This window comes from Borostomias antarcticus (assembly GCF_949987555.1).
Source record: "Borostomias antarcticus genome assembly, chromosome: 3".
Lineage (NCBI taxonomy): Eukaryota > Metazoa > Chordata > Actinopteri > Stomiiformes > Stomiidae > Borostomias > Borostomias antarcticus.
Genome location: NC_140236.1, coordinates 34,600,170 through 34,617,402, shown reverse-complemented (window position 1 = coordinate 34,617,402; position 17,233 = coordinate 34,600,170). Strand labels below are relative to the sequence as shown.

The following is a 17,233-nucleotide window of genomic DNA, read 5'->3' as shown; positions in this document are numbered from 1 at the left end:
TACCTTGTTTGTGGAAGTTTACACATGTATGTGCTGCGACTAAATAGTTCTATGCTAAAAAAAAAAATTTTTAAAAGCCTTTCCAGATGAACTAGAATCTTACTTTATGGCAAATTATATGTCAGAACGCCAACTAACACCTCGGTGAGTTCCTTGTCTTTGAAATCGAGAGTTCAACATGTTTATGAAAGATTTTTCAAGGTGCCCACCCAGATCCATTGTATGACCATAACGGTGGTAGAGCAATTATCAGACTTTCTCAAAAGTGCTAGTTTTCTCAACATTTTGATCTGAACCATTGTATATGATCATAAATAACCTTGAAACAGGGCTAAACATGCATTTTCCCTTTACTACTCCTTTAAGTGTACAATGTTGGTCTGGCTCCTCCCCTCTGAGAGAACCCGCCCACGAGTCTGCGTCTTCGCCTTTGCTGAAGAACAGAACTTTGCAGAGAGCCTCAGGGATCCTTCCGTCTTCCTGTAAACTCAGCAGCTTTCTGAACACGAATAGGGACATGCAGGGGACACAGTAAACAGGGTTGGACCCTGGGCACCTGCTGCCCTCGCCTGCCCGCAAAACCAACACCCAGGAGGCCGCGTGGCCAATGTATTTCATCACAGGGGCGAGTTGAATTACTCATCATTTGTGGTCGTTTTGAATCCATTGCCATACAATGAAACTTTAGATGACCTTAATGTATTTATTTTCATATGCAGTCTAACTTGCGGTCTAACGGAAGTGCTTGAGGATGTGTGAGAGGATGAATGCGTTATTGTTACAGGTTCGTACTCCTACACTGGCAGGTAACCATTGCTAGCAGCTAGCACACTGCCTCATCTCAATGTCGTCTTGGAAGCATGCCTTGCTGTCCATGATGGTGTTGTATTTATTTTGGAGACCCCGAAATCTTGTTGCATTGTAGCATTATGTTCTAAACTCGGCAATAGTTCTGAGTTTTGCCATCAGAGAACCTTACCATGCAGAGATGAAGCCTATTGCGTGGTGAACGCTGGGCGATGTGTCCCCCTGGTGGCCACAGGGGGACTCAGGAGCACCCTAATGGCAGGCTCAGTTGGGGCTAGCCTCTAGCTCTGGCCATGGCGGTCAGAATGAATGTTGAATATTGAGAAGTGCATTAAACTAGATGGACATGAGTTCCTACATGGGTGTCTGAGATAAGTGACTATTAAGCTCTGAGAATGTTGCATGTAGGCGATGTGGTGTGCGTGCGTAGGTGCGTCTGTACTGTAGAAAAGCAGGTTTACTAATTGTAAGGTTCTGGAAGATTCTACCAATTTCTCTGAAATTGGTAGAAGAACACTGAAAAAAGTGTCACTTTTGTTGTCCATTGTTTGTGCATTGTTTAGAAAACCAAAGTTTTAAAGAGTCCGTTGAGTTAATGTCATGACAATTTCTGTATGATTGTAGCCTACTGTATATACACTATATTGCCGAAAGTATTAGCTCATCTGCCTTTACACGCATATGGACTTAAGTGACATCCCATTCTTAATCCATAGGGTTTAATATGACGTCGGCCCACCCTTTGCAGCTATAACAGCTTCAACTCTTCTGGGAAGGCTTTCCACAAGGTTTAGGAGTGTGTTTCTGAGAATTTTTGACCATTCTTCCAGAAGCGCATTTGTGAGGTCAGACACTGATGTTGGACGAGAAGGCCTGGCTCGCAGTCTCCGCTCTAATTCATCCCAAAGGTGTTCTATCGGGTTGAGGTCAGGACTCTGTGCAGGCCAGTCAAGTTCTTCCACACCAAACACGCTCATCCATGTCTTTATGGATCTTGCTTTGTGCACTGGTGCGCAGTCATGTTGGAACAGGAAGGGGCCATCCCCAAACTGTTCCCACAAAGTTGGGAGCATGGAATTGTCCAGAATCACTTGGTATGCTGAAGCATTCAGAGTTCCTTTCACTGGAACTAAGGGGCCAAGCCCAGCTCCTGAAAAACAACCCCACACCATAATCCCCCCTCCACCAAACTTCACACTTGGCACAATGCAGTTAGACAAGTACCGTTCTCCTGGCAACCGCCAAACCTAGACTCGTCCATCAGATTGCCAGATGGAGAAGTGTGATTTGTCACTCCAGAGAACGTGTCTCCACTGCTCTAGAGTCCAGTGGCGGCGTGCTTTACACCACTGCATCTGACACTTTGAATTGCACTTGGTGATGTATGGCTTGGATGCAGCTGCCCGGCCATGGAAACCCATTCCATGAAGCTCTCTACGCACTGTTCTCGAGCTAATCTGAAGGCCATATCAAGTTTGGAGGTCTGTAGCGATTGACTCTGCAGAAAGTTGGCGACCTCTGCGCACTATGCACCTCAGCATCCGCTGACCCCGCTCTGTCATCTGTTGGATGGGTGAGTGAATACTTTTGGCAATGTGGTGTATCTGTTTAAACGGCCTAGCATTAACACCTTCAGTATCTGCTTGGTGTAGAAGTGAGGGTTTGCTGTTGTGATTGAACAGACAGACTCGGTCTCCAGGCGTGTAGCTCTCGCTCCCTCCCTCCCTCCCTTCATTCATAGTGTGAGGAGGATGGACCGTCAGTGTGTGCCGGGTCTGGTCTGCAGTGCAAACAAACACACTGTTCTCATGTGCAGTAAACCAACAAACAGGTATTCATGTGTGTTTACAGTAGATGGAATGTAGATGGGGTTTTGCCTTTTTCCCCCTTTTTCCCCTTCTTCTTCAAATGCCTTTTTGGGCCCGCAGGCCACCGTAGAAGGTTGGCTTGCATGTTCTGAAGCCAGCTTCACCAGTTGACTTTAGATTGTTCTAGTGGTCAACAGCCTCACTTAAACTTTAACCCATCACTGAGTGTGTGTGTGTGCGTGCGTGTGTGTGTGTGTTTGTGTGTCTCTCTGCTGTACAGGTTACAGACTTTAATGGGCAGGACCCAGTGAACAGCCCATTCATAATGTGTGTGCGTGTGTGTATGTTTGTGTGTGTGTGTTATAATAAGGGTGTGTTTAATTCCTTGTAAACCTTTTTCACTTGCTGGACAGCACCAGACAACATTAGTGATAATGGACATGGAAGCATCATTTGTAACGAAAAAAAAGCCTTTTCATATTTGTTAAATGTTTTACTTGAAATGCCATCGTTCTGAACCATCTTTGTATGTTCAGCAAAGCGGACGCTGAGGTATTGTACATTGCGTAGGCAAGCACTGAAGGTTAATATAGGTTGTTTATTACCGATTGTGAATGTGAAAGATTCCTTTGGCCATCCACAAGTCTCAGCCACATTTGGACCGGTTGAAGCGGATGTGTTGACTTTGGCAACTGCCTGCCTATCCGCTCAACAGGAACGGGAAAGAGGGAGGTTCTCCCTGTTTTGTGTTTGAGCTGGTTAGAGAGGGCAGACACAGGCCTCATCCAGCCTCACACACAGACATGTATCTCATTATGTTTTCATACCTTTGCCATACAGTATCGATCTCCAACTACTAGGAATGTATTGTGGGGACGGTATTGTTACATCAACCTGCATGAGTTTATAAAACACTGCTATTATTATCCTTTTTTCTATTTTCATTTTTTCACTCTGCACAACTGTTTTACAGAATGTTTGGCCTTATGGTTGATAGCTACAGTTAATAGACTTCAACCCCTAACCAGAAAAACTGTTTTGATTCTATTCTATTTCAATTTACTCCTCGGTTAAAGACCTGCTTTGTATCCAGGCTGACTACTTTTATTGGAGTGATAAGTGGCAGTGTACAAATAAAGTTTACTCGGTTAAACTTTTACTCTGTTGTCTTTGTCTTTATTTGTACATTCTTGTGGCGAAGACATTCTTGCAGCAAAGACTATTTTGCAAAAATAAAAGTATATATCCTGGATAAATGATTTTTTTTATTGGGTTTTCATATCAAACAGCTGGCCAGTCAAGTCTTTTTCAACTGATTTGGGAGAATACAAAAGTAAAATGTTCATTCATCTTAAAGGAGTAGTAAAGGGAAAAATCATGTTTAGCCCTGTTTTAAGGTTACTTATGATCATATACAATGGTTCAGATCAAAAAGTTGACAAAACTAGCACTTTTGAGAAGGTCTGATAATTGCTCTACCACCGTTTTGGTCATACAATGGATGTGGGTGGTCACCGTAAAAAATCATTCAAAAAACTCAGACAAGAAACTCACCGAGGTGTTAGTTGGCATTCTGACATATAATTCGCCATAAAGTAAGATTCTAGTTCATCTGGAAAGGCTTTTTTAAATATTTAGCATATAACTATTTAGTTGCAGCACATACGTGTGTAAACTTCCGCAAACTAGGTAGCCTAGCAACATAAACAATAACAATAGCTACCGTAAGTAGTTCCGCTTCCTGAATCCCCTCTGCGGATTGATCTACACAGCTACAACGGTCGCTTCAATAGAAGTCAATGGATTTCATAAAATCATCAATAAAACCCTACAGGATTCATACTTTGTGGCGAATTTGATGTCAGAACCCCAACGGACACCAATTACCCCCTCGGTGAGCTTCTTGTCTTTGAAATCGAGAGTTTAACATGTTTTTGAATGATTTTTCACGGTGCCCACTCACATCCATTGTATGACCTAAACTGTGGTAGAGCAATTTTCAACTTTCTCAAAAGTGCTAGTTTTGTCAACGTTTTGATCTGAACCATTGTATATGATCATAAGTAACCTTAAAACAGGGCTAAACATGATTTTCCCCTTTACTACTCCTTTAAACACACACACAATGAAGAATCGTGTACTGACCCCTTTTCACTAGGACACATTAGGCCAACAGATTCCCATCCCCCTCTACATAGAATTAGTGCCAGTCACAAATATGGCATACCGCCCCCCTCCCGGAACCAAGTGCCGTCTATCCCAACAGGTCCTGGTCACTGAAGCCCCCCTGTGAGGGGAAGGCGGGGGCACTGGCCGGTCCAGTAGGGGCAGCCGGCTGCGGAGCGGCAGGCGCTCCGTAGCAAAACTCTTTCCAGGGCTTGGAGGGGCAGTGGAACGGGCTGTCGGCCGTCGCAGGGGGCGGTGCCTTCTTGTCCTGGGACTCCTCGGAGGACTCCTTGTCTGCAACCACTCGGGGGGAGGGGGGGGCTGCGCTGCCCGGGGTTTCGGCCTCCAGGATGTGCCTCAGCGGAGTCCAGCCTGACGGACGACGCCTCTCGAAAGGCGACTTGGGGGGCGCAGAGAGATCGAGGCGAGGATAAGGAATGGTGTTGTCATTTGTACAAGCGTTTCACCTCTTTACCACCTCAGAGAATTACTTAGCACGTATACTGTATCTCCCTCTTTATCGGTTCATCTTTGTTAAGCCTAATTTATACTTATGTGTCGACAGTGACGTCATTTCTGTCGATACATTCAAAAAGTGTCGTACGGCTTCTTGTTCTATGGAACGCGATCATCCATCATCATGGTCATTAAAGTGTAGTTTGGTAACTTACCACAGCGAGTATCGGTCCTGGTCCACACTCCAGACTGGCCGAAGGAGCCTCATGTCTCCACGGAGCCACATCCACTGTGGAGTTACAGTTCGCCAGCTCCTACACACACACACACACACACACACACACACACACACACACACACACACACACACAGGAAAGAGGGTTTTCAGATAAGATAATAAGCAGCCTTCCCTCACAACACAACGGATTTGTTTACGTTGTTTTATATCAAATACAATAATTGATTACGATGATAATGCCTATTTTTTGTCACAAATGTACAATGATTAATGAAGAAGCAGTCAACGGTATTTAACATTTAAGGTTAGATGGTACAGTATAAGGCACAGACTCTCTGTATTAGACAGCTTACCACATCCTCCGGATCTGCCTGACACGCCTGGCTCAGCTTCTTATTGTCAGCTTTGGCGCAGTTGCTTTTCCTCATATCGAACATCAGCCTGTACCTAAACCCTGCCACCACCTGTGAGGGGTACATGAAGAACATCAGCCTGTACCTAAACCCTGCCACCACCTGTGAGGGGTACATGAAGAACATCAGCCTGTACCTAAACCCTGCCACCACATGTGAGGGGTACATGAAGAACATCAGCCTGTACCTAAACCCTGCCACCACCTGTGAGGGGTACATGAAGAACATCAGCCTGTACCTAAACCCTGCCGCCACCTGTGAGGGGTACATGAAGAACATCAGCCTGTATCTAAACCCTGCCACCACCTGTGAGGGGTACATGAAGAACATCAGCCTGTACCTAAACCCTGCCACCACCTGTGAGAGGTACATGAAGGAGGACAGTGCAGTATTTCATATCAAACAAAAACAGGAAAACATTCCTTGTGTGTGTGTGTGTGTGTGTGTGCGTGCGTGCGTGCGTGCGCGCGCGTGTGTGTCCAACCTGTCTGGTAGCGTAGGCGAGACTGTTGATGACGAAGAAGTGGGTGGAGTCAGACATGGCGTTGAACTTGTTGAGGGAGATGGTCAGAGGAGCCTTCAGGTCCTCACTCTCCACGTCGATGACCTGCGAGCAGCCCAGACACAGCGCCTGTGTGGCCATGATGCGCGGCTCTGGGAGAGAGAGGAGAAAGATCATCCCTCTGGGTCCAGGTCGTCACCAAGCAGCCCGCCTCACATTCCCTCCTGGGGGGATGAGAACCTGCCCATGTTACCAACCCCCCGGCCTACCAACCCTCTAGTCCACTAGCCCTCTAGTGCCCTAGTCCCCTAGCTTGCTAGTCCCTAGCCCTCTAGTTCCCTAGTCCCCTAGCCCTCTAGTCGCCTAGTCTCCTAGCTTTCTAGTCCCTAACCCTCTAGTTCCCTAGTCCCCTAGCCCTCTAGTCGCCTAGTCTCCTAGCTTTCTAGTCCCTAACCATCTAGTCCCATAGTCCCCTAGCTTTCTAGTCCCTAACCCTCTAGTCCACTAGCTTTCTAGTCCCTAACCCTCTAGTCCACTAGCTTTCTAGTCCCCTAGCTTTCTAGTCCCTAGGTCTCTAGTCCCCTAGCTTTCTAGTCCCTAGGTCTCTAGTCCCCTAGCTTTCTAGTCCCTAGCCCTCTAGTTCCCTAGTCCCCTAGCTTTCTAGTCCCTAGCCCTCTAGCCCCCTAGCTTTCTAGTCCATAGGTCTCTAGTCCCCTAGCTTTCTAGTCCCTAGCCCTCTAGTTCCATAGTCCCCTAGCTTTCTAGTCCCTAGCCCTCTAGTCCCCTAGATTTCTAGTCCCCTGGCCCTCTAGTCCCCTAGCATTATAGTCCCCTAGCCCTCTATTCCCCTAGCTTTCTAGTCCCTAACCCTCTAGTCCCCTAGCTTTCTAGTCCCTAGCCTTCTAGTCCCCTAGCTTTCTAGTCCCTAGCCCTCTAGTTCCCTAGTCCCTAGCCCTCTAGTCCCCTTGCTTTCTATTCCCCTAGCCCTCTAGTTCCCTAGCCCTCTAGCTCTCTAGTCCTCTAGTCCCCTAGACCTCTAGTCCCTTAGCTTTCTATTCCCCTAGCCCTCTAGTTCCCTAGCCCTCTAGTTCTCTAGTCCTCTAGTCCCCTAGTCCTTTTGTTCGCTAGTCCCCTAGCTTCTTAATAATGTAGTCTCCTGCCCGAACAGCTGTGAGCCAATCACAAATGCCTGCTCCCTCTACAGTACCACACTGTAGCTGCGCCTACCATCACACCAAGAGGACGGCCTCAGGGTCCGCGGGGGACATCGGTGTCACATGTCTCAAGCAGGCCAGGACGATATTGGACTCCCTCATGAAAGTGTGCCCCCGAACCACCTCTGCTACTGCACTACATAGGCTACAACAGTATTTAGTGGCTTTGTGTGCTTTACCTTTAACAGTTGCCATATCCCATTTTTATTTTAGAGTATTTTAGAGTATATTCAACGTTTAGACCCTCCAAAGCAGACATGGGGCCTGTTTCACAATATCCCTTTCCCCCAAAAAATTAATCATTCTGGATCAGTCTTCTCTGTAAACACCGAGTGTGAATGGAGACTGGTCACTGACACAGTGTTCTGCGACCGCATGCTCCCACCCACCGAGTTCACAGTGCACCGTCTGCACCTTGATCTCTGTCTGTGTCACATACACCGTCGCAATGCACGGGCTGGGGGCCTGGAGATGAAGAGAGTAAAAAAGGTGGAATTAGTGAAAGATTGTCATCAAGACGACAAACATTCATGTCCCCAAGCTGCACGGGCCTAACTCACGAGACGCTCCTGATCTAGCAAGCTTACATTCAGTTTCACACATTCAGGGCAAACTGGAAGTGGTTGGTCTCACAAGATTAGACTCACAACGGTTACAGGTCATTTCATTTGAAAGGGTTCAGCTGTTCCGATTCTGCTTCTTTTTTCTTCTTTTTTTTTACCAAGTAGAATCACATATACCAGGAATTTGACTTAAGAAATCAGGGATCTGATACACTGAAGAGCTGTAACATACTATAACCTCCACAGCACATTAACAGAAAAGCAAACATCGGTGTGATGTTGCTGTTGAGGTACTGTCACCTTGGGCCCAGCTGAGAAGTAGTCACACTCCTTCCACGTTTTGGCGTCCCCTGCTGGACAGCTACTCTTCCTGCTGTTGAATTCCACGTGGACCATGGTGCCTGAGGAGTTGTTAGCCTAGCACAGACGAACAGAGACACACTCACTCTCACCACTGCACTCTGACCTCTGCTGTATGTCTCGCCTACGGTACCAGTAGCCAGTGGTTAAAAGATCAGACTTCACACTAAAATATCCACATCAATTTGTATTATTTTAATATAACATTACATTAAAGTCATTTAGCAGACGCTTTTATCCATGTATTTAATGTAGGTAGTCAGTGTACTACTCACTAGAACTCACAAGTGCATCTCCTTTCTAAACAAGTGACTAAGAGCATAAAACACATGCAAAGTGACAGTTTGACTGTGCTACACTTTGTTAATAAATGATGTAATAAATAAACAAATGACCAAATAATAATAATAATAACAACAACAATAAATTAAAGTGAGGTAGTTTTATCGGTTATTTCAAGTCTAAGTACAAAATGACACCTTTCACAGATGACTGTGCCAGACGAGCAGTGTTCATGTACCTTAGTGGCCTGCAGGATCTGGTAGAGGGCCAGTTTCTGGCCGGTTTTCAACCCGCAATTGAACTTCTTCAATGCTCCGTCCACCGACCCCATCACCTGGGGGTCATCGCAGAATGCCAGAATCCGCACCTGCTCGGACCCCTGCTGTGCCACGTCCTGACCCAGAGCCCAGCGCTGGAGGCACAGCAGCCCCAGAAACACAAACAACCTGCTTCCCAGCCTCATGGTCCTCTGGTCCTCTCCTGGTCTCTGGTCCTTGTCTCTGGTCCTGGTCCTGTTCTCTGGTCCTGGTGCCGGTCCTGGTCTGATCTAGTCTGGGTCAGTGAGTGGAACGCAGTGCGGCGTAGCGTCGGGCTCTGACGGGTCACAGTGGGAACAGACGGCTCTCCTCTGCTGGACTCCTGCCTCCAGGATGATTGGCAGCTTCTGCTCTGCCAGGACAGAGACAGACTATTGGTTGACGGGGGAGTTGTTTGATCACAGCGAGGTCAGCGGGATGGTGGAGGGGCGGCAGACAGGCGGGCAGGCAGACAGACAGACAGGCAGACAGACAGACAGACAGGCAGACAAACAGGCAGACACAGACAGGCAGACCGACACAGGCAGGCAGGCACACAGACAGGCAGGCAGACAGACAGACACAGATAGACAGACAGACAGGCAGGCACACAGACAGGCAGGCAGACAGACAGACACAGATAGACAGGCAGGCAGACAGACAGACAGGCAGGCAGGCACACAGACAGGCAGGCAGACAGACAGACACAGATAGACAGACAGACAGGCAGGCAGGCACACAGACAGGCAGGCAGACAGACAGACACAGATAGATAGACAGACAGACAGGCAGACAGACAGACACAGATAGACAGACAGGCAGGCACACAGGCAGGCAGGCAGACAGACAGACACAGATAGACAGAGAGACAGGCAGGCACACAGACAGGCAGACAGACAGACACAGATAGACAGACAGGCAGGCAGGCACACAGACAGGCAGGCAGACAGACAGACACAGATAGACAGAGAGACAGGCAGGTCAAGTCAGGAGAAACCAGAGCCAGTGTTTACTCATCTATCTCTCTCTTCTCTCATGTGTGGTGAAATCTGAATCAGTCCCACAGCCTCGTATGGATATCACCAAGTACAGTGAGGCCAGCTAAATCAATCCTGCAGCGCGGACATGATCTAGCTTCAGGTTTGTGTGTGTGTGTGTGTGTGTGTGTGTGTGTGCGTGTGTGTGTGGAGGGGATATGAGGCGATCCATGACTAAGATTTTGGATGTACAAACATAACCTGCTCACTGAATGCTTACGTGCTCACCAGACAGCATTACTGTCTCCCTAACACTGGTAAATGGCAGCAGTGTGTGTGTGTGTGTGTGTGTGTGTGTGTGTGTGTGTGTGTGTGTGTGTGTGGATGTTTTTGGAGATACTTTGTCCCTTGTCATCTTTGACCCTCGTCCCTGCTGATGTTGATCGACCTATGCAGTCTGATTTCCTCATAGCTTTTCCAAGGTGTAGGTTTAGGGTTAGCTAAGTCATGAGTACCCCTGGGTGAACTGTTTTTTTGCTTCCCGAATAAAGTTTGATTTGAATTTGATTTACCATCTACATGATAAAAAAAATATTTTTTTTCTTGAAAAAAGGTCTTTAAACAAAATCCTGTTCTCTGTCCAAAGAGAGAGAAGTTGAATACCCTGTGAATCAGCCACGTTCAGGGGAGGAGGGACTGTAGGGTCACGTCGTACTCTGGGGTCGAAGGTCACGTTAACTTTATCAGTAGGCTAGTTTGGCTGAGCCAGTTCAGCTCCAGTCTCATCGACACCCTCAGACGTTCCTCTCTTCATGTAGACAGCAGGGGGATGACGTTCCTCTCTACATGTAGACAGCATGGGGATGACGTTCCTCTCTACATGTAGACAGCATGGGGATGACGTTCCTCTCTACAGGTAGACAGCATGGGGATGACGCATGTGGAAACATCAGCAACGACAAACAGAATCAACAACACATTACATGCAGAAATAGGGTGCATGACAGGGTGTGCGTCTCAGTACTTTAATGTGGACTCCTCCACTTGCTTCCTTTTCCTGATCCTTCATCCTGCATGGATAGGTAGAGGAGATCGTCCACCTTTTTTTTTTTCTCTGCCTCCTCATCGCCTCAGAGGTGAGGAGACAGAGAAGACAAGACAAGGAAGTGAGAAGACAAGACAGGAAAAGGGCTGATGACAACTGTTCGTGGAGATGAAGCCCCTCCCTTATTTCTCTAGAGTGAGACGTCCCCATCTTCTCATCTCCTCTCTAAGGCCGCCGCGCACAGACTGAGGTTGACAGAGACGCAGAAGACATCATGGAGTGTGGAGCTGGGTTCCTCCTACTGGCTGGGCTGCTGTTGGGTGAGTTCCTCTCTCAGAATCAGACATGTTTATTGCCATGTAGTTTACAACATACTAGGAATTTGTTGTGGTCAATGGTGCATAACATGGAGACAACATTGGACAGGGTGCAGGGATGAGACGGGACAGTGCAAAGACAGGACAGGTCAAATGAGCAGTACGAAATACGAATGCAAAAAAGAAACAATAAATAAATGTAGTGTGGTCAGTGTATATACAACGTATGAATGTGAATGAATGTTGGTGGTGGTCGGAGGGGTCGTAGGCGCTGATTGGCAGCCACGCTTCTGTCAGTCTGCCCCAGGGCAGCTGTGGCTACAGATGTAGCTTACCACCACCAGTATGACTGTGTCTGAATGAATACTGGACTCTGTAAAGCGCTCTGGGTATCATGAAGGGCGCTATATAAATCCAACTTGATTGAGAGTGCACAAAGTGTAATGTGTGCAAAGTTTAGGTTGGAAGGAGTGTGATGTGATCTCCAAGAGGAAAGGTCATGCTCTGAGAAAGGAGGTGCACTTGTGAGGTCTGGCGAGTAGTAGTACACTTACTTCCTGCGTTAAATGCAATTATTCTAAATCACTTTGGATTAAATCAATCAATCAATCAATCAAAGCTTTATTTGTATAGTGCATTTCATACCCAGAGGCAACACAATGCGCTTTACAGAGAACAAGGGAGGTGGGCATACGACCCACCTCTACATATTCCAGAGGGAAGCAAAAATACAGTAATCACCCAGGGGCCAGATAAGTGAGCTGTAAAAATTCTTCCCTGACCCCTCTCAACAAGGCGATCGAGCAAGCTCCAGGAGTATGTTTGTCTACCGGCTAAGAACATTTATAAAGCAATACATTACATTAAATTACATTTCAGAGTAAGAGAGGCTAAAAAAGCATCATAGGAGCGACATGGCAAATACTGGTGTGTGTTTGCTATAGCCCAGGCCTAAAGCCGGATGTGGGCTGGTGTATATCTGTGTGTACGTGTGTGTGTTAACTAAATGCTACGACATCCACATCTGCATCTGCTAAATGACTGTAATGTAATGTAATGTAAATGCTCGGTATATGTTACAAAGTCATAACTGACGCAAACAAATACAGTTAATTTCAGATTAATAGTGAGCATGTTTCTGTTGACAAATGATCAGTGTGTGTGTGTGTGTGCTGTTGTGTCACATTATTTGTAATGTGAAATTGTAACTTTATTTAGGTGGAGGCGTTCGAATAAGCTCACTCAGGTTTTCTGCCTCACCCTGCACTCTATATTATTTATCTGTTTTATTTTTGTCTATTTTTATTTTTAAATCGTGCAAATAAATGTGAAAATAATAAATAAAAGGGAACTTATCATCTATATGGGTCCACTCAGGCTGCAGTGAGTGCAGACTGACTTCCCAGAAACAGTCATGTAAAACGATAGTTACCGATGCCGTTGAGGGAGAAGTGAGTGCTGAATGTTGTTGTGGTTTTCTTTAGCGCCTTTTTTTAACACCATAGACCCCCTTTCAACACACACACTCACACTCTACTCTGCTCAACTGTTTCCATCCTGTCTGACAGGAAGCAGCATTGTGACTGATGCTACTCCTGAGGCAGTTGCCGTCACATCCAACGCAACGGCCCCCGCTACCTTGCACGGTTCTGACCTCGGCCTGCCCGTCCTACAGCCCTCTGAGTCGGTCCCTCCCACGGGCACCTACACCCTGAGTACAGCGGGCAAGCTCTGTCTGAAGGTCACCATGGGCGTGGTGTACATCGTCATGGTGAACAAGGTGGGTCGGAGGGGGAGCGAGAGCCGACACCGTCTCAGCGCTTTTTGTGTCTGTCTGTTTAGCAACACCCTTCTTTGTGGTGTGGGGGGGTGTTAAAACCTTGGGCCGCTTTGACACCTAAACTGTGAAAGACGTTTGTTCGCATCAAGGAGCAACAGAAACACAATACTGCAAGTAGTGCAGAACACAAAAAACGCAGTTTCCTCGGATTGGTTGGATTCCACAGGTTGGATTCCACCTTCTACAAGCTGTAGACTGAATCCTGTGACTGTCATCTACGACAGACTTCATTATTCTACGTGTTTATCTCTGTAGTATGTCTGTAGTAGTCTTACTGTTGTCCTCTGTATCTCTGTCTTCACATACTGATTCATCGTCATCAGAAACCTTTCTATTACAACTTGGAGCCCAAGTCCGTCAGGGTTACCGGTTACTGTAACCCGAATTTGGCGGTCCTCTCCCTGGGCTTCGTTGGCAACGGTGGCAGCCTGGTGTTCACTTTCATAAAGGTACTCCCCGTTTGACCCCATGGACCCAGAGACATTCATCTGCAGTAACAGCTGCTGTGTGTCCGTGTTCCAGCACGGTGAACGTGAGGGTGATGTGGATCCGTCTTTCCTTTCACAGGAAGGGAAGGTATCCTTTGTGAAGACGGTGAACGCTCACTTGACACCTTTACCCTGCAAAGGCTGCGCCGGTGAGTAGAGAGAGAGAGACACACACACACACACACACACACACACACACACACAGTAGCCTACAATAGAGAGGGAGAATAGGAGGGAGAGAGGGATACTTTAAATAGCAAACTCTTTTAAGAGTAATATTTACATCCTGTTTTGTTCCCACTTCTATTTACCCATATATACGTATAAAAGCCTCTTCTACAGTGTAATGTTTACTTATTATTTTCATTTTCCTCTTGCTTTGGCAATGTAAACGTGTCCCATGCCAATGAAACCCCTTTGAATAAATATATATATATATATAGAGAGAGAGAGAGAGAGAGAGAGAGAGAGAGAGAGAGAGAGAGAGAGAGAGAGAGAGAGAGAGAGAGAGAAAGAGAGAAAACTGCCCTTTTCAACCTTTTTAAACTATAAATGTGGGTTTGGATTTTCAGCCAAGACCTATCCAGGGGTGAAGGACAACGAGAAGCTGTTCCTGGCCTCCTCTGGTCGGAGCTTCAAGTGTAACTCCCAGAGTGTCTTCCTCATGGCCGAAGAGCTGCACCTCAAGATCGTACCTCTGCAGGTCCAGGCCTTCAACATCCCAGCGGACGGCAAGTTTGGAGAGGGTAGGTCCACTTAAGTTCAATATGACCCGCACTGAAATAAAATACATTAAAAACACAACATCTATGCTCCTGTTAATCATTTTACTGGGGAACTACAAGGATATAATGAATGATGTTGAGGGAGAAGGCTGTTGAGGCTGAAGGCTGTTGAGGCTATGTTAGAGGTCCAAGAATGAACATGTCTGAATGCGTCGACCTGCAAGTCAAACATCATTGGTGCAGGTCTACAGTACCAGCCTGAAGAACAGTGACAGGGTCTCTGTGGTTCCAAACCTCTAGCATCACCACAAAGCCTACCCAGCAAACACACAACGTCAGGGAGACATTCAGATCATGTCTAAATAACGTACGTCGGTCCAGAACCCCATTTGTACGTCTGTTGGCCCCCTCAATATTCAAACGTCTAGCCTGGACCCCTCTAAGACGTCTGTGGACGTGCAGAACAGGTTCAATATCTGAACGTCTAAAAAAAACTTTCATTCTGGCTCCAAATTGGATGTCTTTGGATGTCCAAAAAAGACATCTAAAAGACGTTTTTTAGACGTGTCTTTGCTCAGTGGGTAGTGTCCCACAATAATACAAAGAAAACGCTTTAGCTTTAGTTCAGTTCATTTGCATCTCTGTTGTTGTATGAATGTTTTATTCTGACGTCTGGCCCCTAATCCATGACCTCTCCGACCTCTAACCCATGACCTCTCCGACCTAACCCCTTCCCAGTGGTGGAGTGCTGGGCGGACTATCTCAGGAGGATCCTTCCCATCGTCATCGGGGTCACGGTGGCGGGAGTGTTCCTGATCGCCTTGCTCACCTTCCTGATCGTCAGAGACCGTCGTCGCAGACAGGGGTACGACAGGCTCTGATCACCACAGGGTCGGTCACCATCTGGGAGAAGTGCTACTGCAATATTAGAACACCGCTTTACACCTTACAAATGTGTCTCATATCCAGATTGTATATAAAGATACATGATTTAACCCTCTGTCATACTACCCCATGTCAGGATACACACTTTTATGATCTTGTTACACTTCTGCTTTGGTTTTTGTGCATGGCTGTAAGCCAGCGCACCTAGTATAGCGTTTGTCCGGTTATCACTCCCTCCCTCCCTCCCTCCCTCCCTCCCTCCCTCCCTCCCTCCCTCCCTCCCTCCCTCCCTCCGTTGAATGTTGACCTGCATTTCTCTGTTGGCACCACAAGAGGCAGTAGTCCCAGCAAAGGAAAATAAGGGACACCAAAATCAAGCTGTCGATCTCCACTGCACAAGTAGAATAATGGTGAGAGCAATGGCCACACGGGAGGTCAGGGTTCAAGGCCCCGGTGGGGATGACTTTATGGGACTATATCCCAAACCTCCACATGTTTATCCTTTCACTCCAATCTTTACCCCTTGCCTTATTGGTCAGATCCTGTCCCAACCCCAACCCTTATTCTAACCCCAGCCAACACTAGGCTGTAAGCCAGCACACCTAGTATAGCGTTTTTTGGAAGTACGGGAGAGATTCCATAGGAACAAAAACACTATGACATCCCGCACTTTCAAGTCCCTTGGTAGTGAAGTGGATTAAGCGTCTGATCAGGGTTCGATCCCCGGTTGAGGATGAACTTGTTTGATTCCTAACTTGAGCCACAACTTTCCTCCTCTCTGCCCCTTTTTTTCAGATGGATGGGAGCGATCCCATGGGAACAAAAAAAAGATTTTTTTTAAGGAAATGTAGTCTGTTTTGCAGACGAATTAACTGTGTCAAACTAATTGCAGAAACTGGGTGACCAATTAAGTGACCAATTCCAAGTCCCATTGATACAGTATACCAGACTTGTACTGTACTTACTGTTATGTTTCTCTCTGTGTGCAACTCTGTTTTGTTTTCTGCTCTTCCTGTTCTCGGTCCCACTCCCAGATTCCTGAGTGGATCCAGTTATAATTCATATAATTCAAAGCATTTGAATAAATATGAGCATTGTGATTTGTCATTTGTGTTTGTCATTGGATGTTATAGAGGTTATGTAAAAATGTGGTTACCTGGTGGTGCCTTGTCAGTTATTGAATTTATGTGCAGTAATTGAACATTTGAAATACTCCTGTTTTGAAATTATACCTACAGTATAGGTGTCTCAGTAATTACCCATTATATATTAGGCTTTACTTTGCATGTGTTTACCAGGTAAATGTTTAGTAATCGGGGGACTATGAAAGGAAGGGTTACCAAAAAAATGTTCAGAGTAAGTTCATTTAGCAATAGAAATCCATAAGCCTGGGGCCAATGATATGATGGATAACAGATATTAACATTGCTACTATGGCCAATAACCGATATTCACTAATGTCGATATGATCTGTATAAAAACAAGTTTATATGCTAATCAAATGTTACACATACTGAAACTGAACACATGGAATCACTATTTATTTCAACATTTTTTGGAAAAGCCGATAAATGATAGATTTATCATTGTTTCCTCTCAAAAACAACACACACAACAGCAGCTAGACAGAAATAATTATTGGCTGTTCACATCGACCCCGTTTTGCACATCGGACCGATACCGATATATTAAAAGATGACTAACATCGGCAGATACCGATATGATTGCTGATATATCATGCATCCCTATTTTATGTCGATATTGATGACATTATTCCCAACCCTAAAGAATTGTATGAGCATAATCTTGGAGCCGACAGCAGCATTTCACTGTGACTGTACACCGTACATT

At 46.2% G+C, this 17,233-nt stretch overlaps 2 protein-coding genes across 2 annotated transcripts; one reads left to right on the top strand and one right to left on the bottom strand.

Moving 5' to 3' along the window:
* Window positions 1–3,860: 3,860 nt before the first annotated feature.
* Window positions 3,861–9,463, bottom strand: kng1 (kininogen 1). The gene is made up of 7 exons (XM_084436209.1): window positions 9,048–9,463; window positions 8,468–8,584; window positions 7,994–8,069; window positions 6,373–6,542; window positions 5,829–5,939; window positions 5,453–5,551; window positions 3,861–5,181 (listed from the first exon to the last, which is right to left on the bottom strand). Exons 1-7 carry the CDS (start codon window positions 9,270–9,272, stop codon window positions 4,870–4,872), a joined length of 1,110 nt encoding a protein of 369 aa, XP_084292335.1. The 5' UTR covers window positions 9,273–9,463; the 3' UTR covers window positions 3,861–4,869.
* Window positions 9,464–10,125: 662 nt separating this feature from the next.
* On the top strand, window positions 10,126–16,497 carry lamp3 (lysosomal associated membrane protein 3). Its single transcript, XM_084436210.1, has 7 exons — window positions 10,126–10,245; window positions 11,358–11,447; window positions 13,013–13,224; window positions 13,608–13,733; window positions 13,852–13,921; window positions 14,345–14,518; window positions 15,236–16,497. The coding sequence occupies exons 2-7, from the start codon at window positions 11,402–11,404 to the stop codon at window positions 15,376–15,378; spliced, it is 771 nt and encodes a 256-aa protein (XP_084292336.1). The 5' UTR covers window positions 10,126–10,245; window positions 11,358–11,401; the 3' UTR covers window positions 15,379–16,497.
* Window positions 16,498–17,233: the final 736 nt, after the last annotated feature.

Bases quoted from the DNA above. Each gene is read 5' to 3' on its own strand.
- lamp3 (XM_084436210.1), top strand. From the start codon at position 11,402: ATGGAGTGTGGAGCTGGGTTCCTCCTACTGGCTGGGCTGCTGTTGG. The intron at 11,448-13,012 runs GTGAGTTCCTCT...CCTGTCTGACAG, and splicing joins ACTGGCTGGGCTGCTGTTGG to GAAGCAGCATTGTGACTGAT. The intron at 13,225-13,607 runs GTGGGTCGGAGG...CATCGTCATCAG, and splicing joins ACATCGTCATGGTGAACAAG to AAACCTTTCTATTACAACTT.
- kng1 (XM_084436209.1), bottom strand. From the start codon at position 9,272: ATGAGGCTGGGAAGCAGGTTGTTTGTGTTTCTGGGGCTGCTGTGCCTC. The intron at 8,585-9,047 runs GTACATGAACAC...CGTCTGTGCTAG, and splicing joins AGATCCTGCAGGCCACTAAG to GCTAACAACTCCTCAGGCAC. The intron at 5,940-6,372 runs GTTGGACACACA...TACCCCTCACAG, and splicing joins TCGCCTACGCTACCAGACAG to GTGGTGGCAGGGTTTAGGTA.